At 36.1% G+C, this 14,196-nt stretch overlaps 1 protein-coding gene across 1 annotated transcript; it reads left to right on the forward strand.

Moving 5' to 3' along the window:
* The first annotated feature begins 2,800 nt into the window (after positions 1-2,800).
* On the forward strand, positions 2,801-7,902 carry LOC107680698 (myoD family inhibitor domain-containing protein-like). The gene is made up of 4 exons (XM_016476708.1): positions 2,801-2,816; positions 2,913-2,985; positions 5,346-5,516; positions 7,573-7,902. Exons 1-4 carry the CDS (start codon positions 2,814-2,816, stop codon positions 7,827-7,829), a joined length of 504 nt encoding a protein of 167 aa, XP_016332194.1. The 5' UTR covers positions 2,801-2,813; the 3' UTR covers positions 7,830-7,902.
* The last annotated feature ends 6,294 nt before the right edge of the window (positions 7,903-14,196 follow it).

Genomic DNA, 14,196 nt, shown 5'->3' on the forward strand with positions numbered 1-14,196 from the left:
TATTAATATATATATATATATATATATATATATTAATAGCTTAATATGCAGAGACAGCTGCTTGCTGACCTATACAGACAGGGTGTGCCCAGAAAACTTTTACAAAATTAATATTTTTGTATTTTCATGTGTATTTTCATGATGCAAGTGGTACACTTCAGCTTTAGAATCCTTCAAGTAGCTTCATTTTACTCAAATCAATCCATTAGAATCTTAACTATGAGTCTATAAAAGTCATTCTGTTTCAACTCATCCATCATGTAAATCTAAGAACTGATTGTCTGTGTATGGGGGATGGGAAGCTATATTTATCATTCAATTTAAAGCAGCAAGGTTTTTCTCCTTTTATACAAATTAATTAATCTATTTTTGTCATTCCGCATAATGTATTTCATTACTGGAGGATAAAAGAGGGGTTAACTCATAAATAATTTAGAGGAAGGGAATCTGGTTGCAATATAATTAATTATCAACTGGATTTAGAATATGACTCCATGGATGATCATTTTATCTGTCTTTGTCTCAAGGTAAGAAGGAAATGTTAGCTCGGTGTATTATGATACAGCATATTCAAACATGTCTGATGTTTTATAAAAGTCTGTATGCAAAAAAGCAAACAAATATATATGCATTGTATGTTGTCTTCATGATATATAGCTTAAAAACACAGCACTTGTTTAACACTTGCTTTTGACAAGGCATCTGGTACAGCATTCATATTTTTTTCCATTTACAGGCCCTCTGTTCTGTAAACATATGCAAACATAACTGATTAAAACTGCATATCATTGCATGTTGGTGTTAGATGATAAATAGCCTAAAAACCTTGCAAAGTTTGATATATTTATCAAATCTTAACTTATTAAGATTGCAATCCTTTAAAGTGGTTTTATTTTATTTTTTTGGTAGATGAAATGAACTGCACTGAACCTACAATATTTGATTGATTTATTTAAAGGTGAAGTGTGTACTTTTTTTCACACAGGGGGAATGCGCTTGTTAGCATCAACCATTAGCCCCTGCTGGTAGATGCTGTAAATGCTATCAAAATATCTGCAATTTTATACATAAAAAAAGTCAATAAATATTTCTCCACAGACAGTTATTCAAAACTAACCGTGTATTCTAAAAAAAAAAATTTCTCAAGCAATTTCATTGTATTATAGTTGTTTTGCATGAAACCAGCACTCTCTGTTGAAGAAGGCATCTGGCACGGTCCACTCCCACAAACATTCCCACATCTTAATTTTTCAATTAGCAAGCCCCTTGTTCTCTAAACATATGTAAACACAGTAGGGCATCCTTTAAAATGCAACTCTAATCTGCAGGCTAGTTAGAGTAAATTGGCAGGCTTGTAAACCTTGCGAAATCTGAATAGAGCTCATTATCAGTTTATCTCTGCTGACTGGCTTTTATATGAGAAGCATGTGTTGTAGAAGCTGAACTAAGATTGTTTTGTGTGAACAGGTATGTGTAGGCATGTTTGTGTGCAATGAAAAAAACTTCTGTAGTGCTACAGGCTACAACATAAGGCTCTGAATAAAAAAGGCTTTTTTTCCTTGTGAAACTCGTAGAAAGTAGATTTATAATTGGGTGTTTCTTCAACTTATGACAATTTTATGTCCCAAGGGTTGATTTTTATTAACACGTACAACTTTATTTTCTCTCTCTCTCTTCATATCCAGTTCACATTCAAACTGTCTTGGAAAGTTTTTACCATGCCTTGATTATTTATTTTTCCAAGCCTTTTACGTACAGATTTGATATCATTGTCAAGGACTCACTTTCAATCTTAGAATATGAAAACCCATCATGAATGAATTATTTAATTTAAAAAAAACAACTGACAATTTAAACAGAGTAAAAAGAGCAAAACTAATATATTACATACTAATACATTTCAATATTCATTTGTATGAACATGAACATGATTACTTTTTTAGTGTTGTTGTGTCATTTCCACCACAAAAAAATTTTGCAAGTTTTTTCAAAATCTGTGTACTTGTTTACCAAGTAGTTTTTTTGTGAAAAACATGCTTGAGAAAAATCAAGGTAAATATCACGTGCCAACAGATTATTTTGAATGTGAAAAAAAATGCTAAAATGACAAGAGTCTGATATTTCTTTCAAAAAATGTCTAAAATGTCACCAACGTAATTTCCATGTGGATGAATGACACTGTTGGCGTTCAGAAAGAAAAAAAAATCGTCTGTAATGCACGTGCATGTCTGCTGTTAGACACTGTTATTATTTAAATTTAGTAAAGCGGAGTGTAAACAGTGATTTAAGAGAGTTCCACAGGGTCAAAAAAACGACTAACTGTGGAAAAAGTGCGACATCTTCTAGAAACCTCAGCATCAAATATGCATATGAAGACGTGTTTGAACATGAATAATGAGATCTACCATTAAATTAATCATCTCTGAATGACAACACTTAGAAAATGCTACGTTACATTGTGTTTTAGGCGTCAGGCAATACACGTCACGACGTCATCGCTAGACTTGGGTGTGTCACACCTGTCAATCAAAGTCGCTTCTCTCTTTAAACCAGCAGTGACGACTAGCGGGAGGGTGAGAGAAACGAAATCCTCCCATCTGCTTTGATGACAGTATGCTTCTGTAATCTTCAATCTCACCAACTTTCTTTATAACTAATCATTAGTAAAATAGCGACGTACAGCTTTATCTGCTTGAGTGCGATAGGAATATTTTTTTTGTGTTGCTTGAAGGCGTGTCGCGCATCTGTGTTATTATGCTTAAATCTCTCATGTGATGTCTTGATATTGCCGTCACTAAGATAACTGTATATCAATGGTAAGTTTTCATACACAGCTTTAGCAGTGTCTTTGTACTTTTTTCATGAATCGGACCTTGATATGACAATTGTTTTGATATCACACTGTAAGACAGATGGCTGGACAAAACTCGGAAATCGAGCTTGATTTGATCAAAACTGGCGAGAGAAGCTCTTTGGTAAAAGCTGGTAAGTTAAATAAAAACCAACATGCTCCCATAATTGTCTAACACACTGAAACGATTTTGGTTTGGTGCATGACATATTGAGAATAATGTTTTCTCACTCATTTTGAGATGGTTATTGATTGAAGGATGCAACAGTGCATTAGCTTTCACAGCAGTTAGAAATAGGCGAATCCTGTCCCCTGTCTTAAAGGGGTCATATGTTGCTTTTTTAAAGATCATTATTTGGTGTAACAGAATATGTTGACATGCTTTAATGTTCAAAAAACACATTATTTTTCAAATACTGTACATTATTGTAGGTCCTCTATGCCCCGCCTCTCTCAAACGCTTCGTTTTCTACAAAGTCCCTCCTTCCGACAAGCGCAGTCTGCTCTGATTGGCCAGCTGACCCAGTGCATTGTGTGATTGGCCGAACACCGCAAGCACTCGTCGGAAATGTAACGCCCCTTACCATAATCGCGAGCTTCATCTTTCAAAATAAATGTAAAGACAGAGCCCGAAAGGGGAAAAACTTGAAATCGCATCATATGACCCCTTTAATGGATCTGTTTTTGTCCTTTTTTTTCACTGTGACTATCCCTTTCCCCATCCAGTAAATCCCCCCAAATTGTAGTTTTTATGATGGTGTAGTATACTCAAATAAGGGTAGACTGGGGCTAGTTGTCACACTGTCTATTACTCCATAGATCCCCACATTTATATATCAGAAAGATTTGTATTAGAGATCATATCATGCATAAAATGGTTATGCCTGACAGCTGTGATTGTGAACAGCTGATAATGGTACACCTGAGAATCTGCTCATTTCGAAGCTGCTGTTTAAACCCTGCGATTGTTTTGTCGAAGAGCATGCACTCTCCTGTAATAAACCACGAAAGATTAATCTTCTACATCTGTCATATCATGACACGTTCACTTCACAAAGCGAGAACACAGTGAAGAAACCACAGAACTTTCTGGAGAAACAATTCGTTATCCCCTTTTCTAAATTATTCAATCTGCGGGAGAGAGAGAGAGAGAAGAAAAAAGGCCAATACAGCCCAAAGCCATTTTCATTTGTCTTTCCCCTTCTCTTTTTTATTTTGGACTAACAATGCAGATTCCTCTACGGAAAATATGTCCCGTGTGTTAATTAATCATAAGACATTAAATGTTAAAGAGAGAGAAGCACAATGAATAATTCATTTGGGATAGGTGGAAGAAAAAATAAACAAGGTAGGTAGTGCAGCCAAAGCAATGATTCATTAATAGTTTGAATTCAGATCTGGCAGATTCATTATTGAATGATTTCTGGGCTTACTTTGAGACCAGTGAAAGCATGGGAACACATCTCAGCATGTTTTCTAGACAGGCCTTGATAAACATTGCTTCAGGATGAAAGAAATTTTGAAATGAGAACTGACATGGTGGATTAGAGAACATTGATTCTTCTGCATATATAATGGTGGATTTGTTACTGACAGGGATGTTTAGAGTATTTAAAAGTGATGTATTTGAGCACTGCAAAAATTACATTTCTCCTTTGACCAGTTAAATGTGCAGAGACAAATATATAAGTAAGCTTTCCAAAACTGTGTAAAAAAAAGTGGCTCTGTGGCACTTTCAAAACATTGCTGTTTGTATGAGTCGATTGACGAAATGTTGGCTTCTGGCTCAGACAATGGCATGAGTTTGGGATGTGAATATAGAGTGCAATAGTGCCCGCCCAATTTTTCAGAGGCCTTTTCCCTTTCATTTTTCCCTCAGGGATTTTTCAAAAGTCTTTGTTAAAGAGTTATAAGCCATGAAACAAACCAACCAGCGATGGGGTGACATTACAAACTTTGATTTGAAGCTAAAAAGACTATGTACTTAATGGCTTTAATGAGGATCGCGAATGTGGAACCTGTGTGGAACCATTATTTATTCTACACTCTTACAGTGAAAGTGAATGGGGACCAGGGCAGTGAAGATCCAAAAAGGACAAAAAAATAAAATTTCCCCATACAACTCTGACACTATTTTCAAACTCTTCTGAAGTCACATCATAGTTTTGTGCGAGGAAAAGAAATGTATGTCATTATTTATGGGAAATCCTGTTTTGAAAACATATTCCACGACCCCGTTCACTTTAATTATATGGATATTCTGCTATAAAAATCTTTTTTGTTATTTGGAAGAAAGAAAGATGTACAGGTTTTAAAATTATGACAGAATTTTCTTTTTTAGATGACTTGTTCCTTTTATGCTTTAGAGGATTTTATGAAAACCTTTTGTATAATCTCACTTACTAGGTGAGTGTAAATCAACCATATCTTGCTCAATATGCATAAGTGTAAACATGCAGATTATTCAAAAACTCTTTCTCTTTTGCAGTAATGGAGGTATCCAGCACAGCACCTGGGAGGCTCTCGCCAATTCCTGAGCTGGATCCCTGGGAGAGAGAAGCAGAAACAGGCTCTACAGAATTCACATACTCCTTATGCTCAGTGGACAGGTACAGCACTGCCTCCTCTTCCAGCAGTTCCCTATCTGACTCCCAGGAGAGAGGAGGTGAGTCACGCATCATCACACCTGGGTTTGCGGATTGGCCAGCTTCCTCATTCCCAGACCACCATAGTACCCAAAAGTGCTCTAATGAATAATAATTACATGAACTGCCACCGCGAATTGTCTTGGATTAAAATTCCAACTACTAATTTTCTCTCAAATGAGCGCTGGGTTTATATTTATCTTGTTTAAAAAAAAATCCTTTTGATTTTTTTTTTTGATAAATTTGAATTTATGTGTTGCCACAAGCATATAATTATGCATTTTTAAATTGTAAATTATTCAAATCTATCTATAATTGAAAATAAAAACTAAGGAAAAGCATGTGATTTTAGAGCTGTCTACATCAGTTGAATAACTGAATTAAGCAGCACATTCGATTAAACTTACATATAGAGATAAATAATTAAAGCCATGCGCAGAGAACTCTTGTGCGTGACTATTATGATTCAACAGCTTTTTCAATATGAAATTAATTAGAACTATATATTTCCTCTCATTCAGCCGGTAGGTTCAGATGAGTTAAGGTGCAGTCATTATGTCATAGTGTCGAGGTTTACACATGTAACAGTGTAGTAGTGGTGTCTCATTTCTTAGGGGAATATTTTCAGGGTATGTGAATGGGTATAAAATAGAATTGGGATTGGGCTTAAATCTTGAAAGCCCCATTTGAAGCTTGGTTTATTTATTTATTTTTTACACAAAACCCTGGGCTGTGTGGAAACATTTCTTAAAAACAGACCATCACATTAAGTCGACTACACTAAAATCCCCCCAATTTTTGGATTCTGTGTCATCCCCCTGTTTATGTAATCACCTGAAAGTGCCTGGAAGGGAAAAACACCTATACAGATGGATGATAATTGATTACATCTCCACACAGCTCTATTCCTTCTCTCTTTGGAAGGAAAAGGTGGTTCAGTAAATTATGCATGTGTACAGAAGTGCTAGGGAGCTGGGAGGCTTTTAAACTGTTGTATACAAGAGGTGCGGACAGACTCCAGGTCATTAAGGGCCTTTAAGTGTCTATCCCCGTCAGCCGAGATCTCAAGGTAAGAGTTTTCAAAGAGGCATTTAGGTTCAATAACATATGTAACACTCTATGGGCTTTTTAAGCTATTGGCATGATGGTGCCGTGTCATTCTGAGCATTTCTGACATCATTCACTTTTGTGCTTTTTGACGTATTATGTGACAGTAAAAGCATGTGTGTTAGACAGATGTGATCATTTCAATTCTAAATGGATGCATGTTGTGATGCACTGACTGTAGTATATACAGTAGTTATAAAGCCTGTCTGTTAATGTTTAAAATTAATTCAAAACGTTTCAGCAATATCATATCTTAGCTCTGCTAGAGACGGCCACTCAAAAGCAGTTTTTTTCCCCAATGCAGTTTCTTTGTACATTAAAGATGTTTAAGGGTGTTTCTTCAACTATGGACACTTTGGCCCTGTATAAACTCTTAAAAAACACATTTCTCTCACTAGTTTATTTCATTTTCCCATTAACAATGTCCAGTGGTTTATATACATGCGTCACAGGAGAATTCTGTAATTTTTGTCATATTTCAGAGATTTTCTTCGTATTATGCATTTTGTTTGATAACATGCGGTGATGGAAATAAACAGCAGTGGAAATTACATTTTAAACATTTTTAGCCGTTTCTTTTGATTTGCTAATGATAATTTTATAGCTAGCATTTTGTGAATAAGCACACAAAATTAATTTTTTTGCATAATCTAATTTCTGCCTGAAACCCTTGGAAGTTGGAACATAAAAGTACTAGTATTTTACACTATAGGGATTTTTCAGAAGTCTTTGTCAAAGAGGCAAAGTCGTGAACCAAACCAACCATGTATGATGTGAACAACATCGCAAACTTTGATTTGAAGCAAAAAAGTATTTGAAAATCAGACAAAAAGACAAATGTACAAGACTGTGTACTTTGATGAAGGAAAGAACTACAATACCATGAAGCATTATGAACAACATAATAATACATTTTTCATTCCCTTTTGACTGTCCACAATCCCATGATTTCTTATTCTTTTTGTTCAGAGCTCTGTGCCGGGATTGTGCTGAATTGTCTCTTCTGCCGATTCTACGACTTGTTCCTTATGTTTCCTGAAACATGCGAGCGAGCTGCTATCTCCATCTGCCCTGCCTACATGCTTTTCTCACCACCCGCGGAACCTGCGCACAATAACAGCTGGAACTGCAGTTGTGATTTAGACTGTGGCCTTATGGACGCCTGCCATGAAACAGGGGAATGTCTTGAACTAGCGATGGAAATTTCTGAGGTTTGCTATCACTGAGGTGCCTGCAAAACTGAAGATGTTGCTTTGTTGGGAGAATCACTTTGGGATAAAAAAGTTGGTATTTTCATCCCACAACACCACAGTCTATGCCAAAGCAAGCTAGTATATGCTCATTTGGACCTAGCATAATCAGAATAAGTCATTCTAGGTTGGAAAATAAATGTAAACATGACATTAAAGCTACTATTAGCGATTTCTGTGCAACTAGCAACAATTGCAACTCTTATATATTTCATAGTCCGGCCCCTAAACTCATACCACTGGTTGAAGTGGTAGAGAAATGCCTCCAGGTTTTCTGTGGTTAATGTGAGTGGCTTTCTCTTAAATAACACAAGACCTCTGGTAAAACAGGCTCCTTAACAAAAAGTGTGTTTTGACTCACACTATCGAACTGATCAAATACTGAACAGAAATAAACTCGCAAGCACTTTCAGGATGTGCATCGAAAGGCTGATAAAAGATCCTATCAGCTTCACTAGGTAAACATTTCTACACAATAACAGGCCCTTGTGCCAACGTCTGTCGATTTTTATCACAATGAAGAGCGAAGTGGAGAGAAAAGGCCTTCAGTGTGTCCCCGTGTAGATGGCTTGTTTAAACTAGAGTGCAGTTGTTAACAGCCGGTTTGAGTCAGTGTTTTGTAGAACACTTGTCCTTCTAGGGCCCATCAACCTTTGTTCTTCGTTCAGGAAGACTGCTCTCTCGAGTGCACTGCGACGGTGTAATAGATATTTTTTCAGCGCCAGGCTCTCGTCACGTAATGGGGAAAGCTACACTTTTGTGCGGGTGTTTGTGTGTATGTAATTCAGGCATCTATTTCAGGGTGAGGTCAAGGTAAGAACGATCACACCAGGCAGTGGGCTGGAGTGTTATTGTGTTATCTTGGCTTGCTAAACATTTGTTTTCAGTTAACAGATAAGAGATATCAAAGGAGTAACCGGGTTGTTCAAACAACAGGAAAACCTCAGCGCCATTAGCCAAGAAGTGGGTAGTGCTGTCTTTTTTCCACCATTTTTATGTAAAACAAAAAGTCATGGCACAAAAAGTCATATGACTTTTTTATCAGTCTACCTGCAAGTCTGTATTGTACTGTATTGCTACAATAAGCACTTTCACTGGATTTGCCATATTAGTAGCATCATATTCTAGAAAATGTTTCAGTTTTGATTAAGGTACTTACTAGTATGTAAACGTGGTATCTACAAGCAAAAGTGTATATCTTGTTTTGATTTCAGAATTACTATATGTCTGCGAAATATGTTTTTGTGTACATGTCAGTTTTTTTTTCTGTACAGTCATTCATGGAGAATGCTGCACCATTTTTTACACTATATACATGATTTACAACATTTTTGATACTACAATATATATAATTACTATTATCAAAAATATTGCGTATATGTGTCTGTGTGTGTGTATATATATATATATAAACACACACATACATGCATATATCCAAAATGTTGCCATTTCCCTGCAGTGATGTGAAATTTATATTCTACTGTATTTTTTTTTTTTCAAATACAAATGAATGTGAATGATGAACTATATGGAATAGCCTATTTAAGATTTCATTTGTGATTACTTTGCTTTCACTTTTCTTATGCCAAGCACTTACAAAAGTTCACCTAAATTGCTCTTTAAAAAGACTTTGGGCACTTGTCACATTTTCCCTGACATAAACTGTGCACAGATGCCTGCTTAAACGGTAAACATCTGCATGTCTACAACTTTTGGATCTCTGTCAAATTACCTGATAGCTGTGGGAGCCACAGGGGCTGTTGGACTTTGCTAATGGTTCTGTATATGGTCTTGCCACCTATTTAAAAACTTCCAAAAAGTTCAATTTATTTCTTTGCACCTTTCATCTGTGACTGTCTTTTCATTGTTGATAATGACTTTTTTGACTTTAGTACCATTCAGGGCACTCACTACGGATGATATGACGGGGGTGAAATCCTATAGACCCAAACTGAAGGAGCTACCCAAATATCATAGAAACCAGTATGCTAAAAACTACTCCAAACACCAAAACAACCTTATAGCAGCACTCTAGCAACCAACCACAATGCCCTGCTTTGCATGAACAAGCACCAGTTATATTTTCTTAATGTAAAAATGTTACTGAATGTTACATGTGTCAGAAAAGAAAAATCTCGTGTAAATAAATTTATATGGTACTAAAAAATTGCAGTTCTTGAGTTCTTATGATGTGGAAATGATCTCTGAATTATGAATGCGGAACTATGTGTATGTGAAGTCCATTATCCCATATTTCCTAAGATTATTTATTCTCCAATAGGCTATCAAACAACTCATGGCTTTTGAATCTGGGCCAAACGAGTGTGGATGTATGTCAGCCATATACACAATCAAAAAGTGAGCTCCCTCTCTTATGAACTAGGGTGGGTTTTATGCCTTTGGGCTATGAAGGCGTTCAATCCCAGTGTGTGTTTCACAGGCCCATCAACCCCATGGGCTCATATCAGAGATACCTTTCAATCAGTAAGTGATCCCCATCTGACATGACAGGTGATTTTCCTCTGTGTCCAATTAATAACCTCATTTTAACAATTAACAGCGGAGGATTGTGGAAAGCCCTGTGGATAGTGAAGGCCTGAGGGATTGGTAGCAGTTTTAGGTTTCGCTGCAGATCCTCCTAGGTTCACTCCCATCATCCCCGGTCATAAGGCCACGCCCTTTTCCAGGTGTTGCTCTATGAGAGGTCTCCGAGGACGGGACGAGGTAAAAGGTGGGGTTGAAGATGGGCTGGGGAGGGAGAGTGCATATGGCAGGGAATGATTTTCATGATGAGTTTGGAGTGAAACCTCTGCCTTTACACCCCACGGAGAAGAGGAAATTAAAGACCAGGCGGAGGGAAGGAGAGCATTGGGGGGTGTTTGTGAGGAAAGGGTGATTTAAGTGTCAGGACAGGGGGGATGGGACTGTGGAGTTAATTACTGAGTAATGAGGGACAATTTATTGTCTTGTTAGACACATCAAAATGCCTATTGTGAGACTCTCTGTTAATGTGTCCCCTTGGAGCTTGGTGCTAAAGGTCCCGAAAGCTTGTCTGGAGCTTTAGAGTCTGATGCAGCCATCCTGGGACCCAAAGGGCCCTGCGGAGCCACTGAAATACCACCAGGTGCTTTTAGTGTCGGTCCCCGAGTCAGGAGAATTTATTCCGAGAAATAATGCGAGTTGCATTAGCAGAGTATCGATCCCCCTCAGTGTGGCCTTCCCTCATGAGCCTGCGGTAAGTCTTTAGAGGCACCTCTCAACCCCACTAAATCTCCACTTCCTCAGTTACAGCCCTCTCCTGTTGTTTCCTACCTCGTGTCCATCCGTTTTATTTTAGGTCAAAGTTTGTCGTTCATCTCTGGAGGTGATATTTATTCTGGAAATTTTAAAACTTGAAAAAGAAAGGCGTGATTAGATGTTTGATCACTCTATGTAATGTACAGTAAAACAATGAGAAAAACAATTTCCTCAAAATCAGACTTGTACAAAATATTATTAAAGCCAATATTTTATAAATAAAATATGTATTAATGTTTGGGGTCAGTAAGATTTTTTTTTTTTTTATGTATTAAACTGATCAGCAGTTACAGTGAACACTTTTACAAAAGTTATTAAAAAAAAAAAAAAACATTTTATTGAACTTTCTATTCATCCTGAAAAACTAAATATTTTTAAATTTCCACAACATTGTTAAGCAGCACAACTGTTTCTTTAGCAGCAAATCAGCATATTAGAATAATTTCTAAAGGATCATGTGACTAATGGCTGATGAAAATGCAACTTTACCATCACAGGAATAAATTACATTTTAAATATATTAAAACAGATACCAGTTAAATTAAATTGTAATATTTCACAATATTACTGTTTTTTTTATTAAAAAAATACATAATATAATAATATATAATAATAATTATGTAAAATATAACATTTTATATAATTAATTTATATACAATTCAAATTAATTTAGTATGATTTTACAGTAATACCTATTATGTTTATGTGGAAACCATGGTAAATGTTTGTAAGGAGAGGAAAGATAAGATGCTAAATATATTCAAATGTCAGTTCAGTTAACTAAAAGTGCTTGTGATACTCAAGGCCACTTCTAACAGACAATTTAGGAGGAAAAGTCAATAAAATCATCCTTCAGCCCTTTGCTAGAGAGAGAAACCTCAGCCTTTGATGTGGTACATGTGAAATCAGACCACATAACAAAGCTGTCACCAACAGCCAGATGTCAAAATCTGCACTATTATTATTCAGTACCTGTCATGAATGATTCACAAACAGCAGTATCAATAGAGATATGTATGTCTGCATGATATATAAAACCCCAAAGGAGAGGATATAAATAAAATCAGCTCTAAATAACACCGCAAACCATTGTGTTCAAATGAAACATGCTTAAAATGCTAGTATTAAATATATGCAGAACTAATTTTTTGGTTTTCTTCTTTTTCTTCAACAAACTTGTATGACCAACATCTTTTTTTTTTTAGATCATAATCTAAACCCAGTAGTAATGACATTTCTAATCTGTGATAATGCAGTTCTAATCTGAATTGTGTTCCTTGTTCTGTAGCTCAAATGAATATGTTCCATCAGCAGCTGAATCTGCCTTTGAAATGATCTCTCTGGACGCACGAGTAGAATATGGAATGTCTATAGAATGCAAATGAGCTTTCTCTGGACGTGCATAAATTAAGCAATGAGGTTCCAGCAATAACACAAGTCTGTGAGGACCATCTATTAATAGATTAATAGAATTTGAAATGAGGCTTTATTTACGACTCCACTCCGAGAACAAGATTCCTCCCCTGGTGTTTTAAGAGCCGGTGGAACCAAGTCTTTGTCCGGTTCATCATAATAGAAGCCTTCTACAGGAAAATGCATCACTTTTTGCATTACAAGCAATAACTAGATGTGCTGAAAGTGCATTTTAGTGCTATAGCACAGTTGAAAGCAAAAGGCACCGCAACAACTTACAGGTCACATTTATGCAGTACTGAATGCCATACATTGACTATACATTATTGAAATCCTCCAGAGTGGTTTTCTAAGACATATTCGTCGTGTTGTTCTCCTTTGTTCTCCAAACGTCCCTTAGGGGCCACCGGCAGCAAGCTCAAACTCTTTTTGAAGAGAGACAACATTTTTCCACCATACGAGTCAACTTTTTCATTCATCAAAATGGCAGAACACATATGCATCCAGCTCCCCATAGAATTCTCCCCTAAGGAACATGCTTGTCAGTGTGAGAAAACAAGTATACCAACAGTGTGTTAGGTAATAGGCCACCTCATTAATCACCAGAAGTTATAGCTTATGTAATGGCAAAACAACCTCAGCTCAACAAACTCATAACTTTGTGTTTAGACTCATGTCATGTACAAACTTGGTTGTACTATGGTTTTTGTCCCATTTTAACTAGGAGACAAGCTGCAGTCGAAGACAAATATACAGTACATAATGGAAAAATAGGTGTCTGAGGATGAAGGAGCAGTAGAAACAAATGGATTTTTGCAGAAAACTAGTGTTTGGATATAACATTCATCTGTAAAGGCCACGAGTGTTTCATGTGGAAATTTCTTTATTAAAAAGTTTAAAAGTGCCAATATAGTGTTCTGTATAGCATGCAGTAGGTTATATTATTATACAGAGGAACATGTCAGGTGAATAAAATGCAGCAAATTGAATAAAAAAAAATTGTAACTGCCATTAAGATTATTAGTTATTGCTATTTAGAATATATTGAGCTTTTTTTGACTTGAGAATCACAAGCAAAATGGCTAAAACTGTAATTTCCAAAGGTTCAAACTAATTATATTTATCACCACACTGTAAATAAATATTAACATTTTTTAATATTAAACGATCGTAATTTAAGTAAAATTTAAGTACAATGGAACATCCTATACATAGATAGATAGATAGACAGATAGACAGATAGATAGATAGATAGATAGATAGATAGATAGATAGATAGATATCGTTGATAAACATGTTCAGATAATTTGGTCTTCCCCCATTCAAGTATAGAAAGCAGCTATACATAAAATAGCTGTTGGGGTAACTGCAAGTGAACTGACATACCTTAAAAAGAAGCTATGATGCATAAAACAAAGCAGTTAAATGTTAATCAAATGTTTTTGACATGATTTCTGGGACAGCATATCAATGAAAGCCAACTTTTATAATTTATGATGGTCACAAACCAGTTGCTTTTGAAACAGCTCATTGGTTCTGTTGTGATTCAGAAATGCAAACTCTGTAATTCATGAGGTTTAATGTTTAGGCAGCTACAGTCAAACAGGCCTGTAATCTGTAAGAATGATGTGTC

Source organism: Sinocyclocheilus anshuiensis, unplaced genomic scaffold, assembly GCF_001515605.1.
Source record: "Sinocyclocheilus anshuiensis isolate Anshui unplaced genomic scaffold, SAMN03320099.WGS_v1.1 scaffold396, whole genome shotgun sequence".
Lineage (NCBI taxonomy): Eukaryota > Metazoa > Chordata > Actinopteri > Cypriniformes > Cyprinidae > Sinocyclocheilus > Sinocyclocheilus anshuiensis.

Coding starts and splice junctions, on each gene's coding strand:
- LOC107680698 (XM_016476708.1), top strand. Junction 2,986..5,345: donor AAGCTCTTTGGTAAAAGCTG/GTAAGTTAAATA, acceptor TTGCAGTAATGG/AGGTATCCAGCACAGCACCT. Junction 5,517..7,572: donor TGACTCCCAGGAGAGAGGAG/GTGAGTCACGCA, acceptor CTTTTTGTTCAG/AGCTCTGTGCCGGGATTGTG.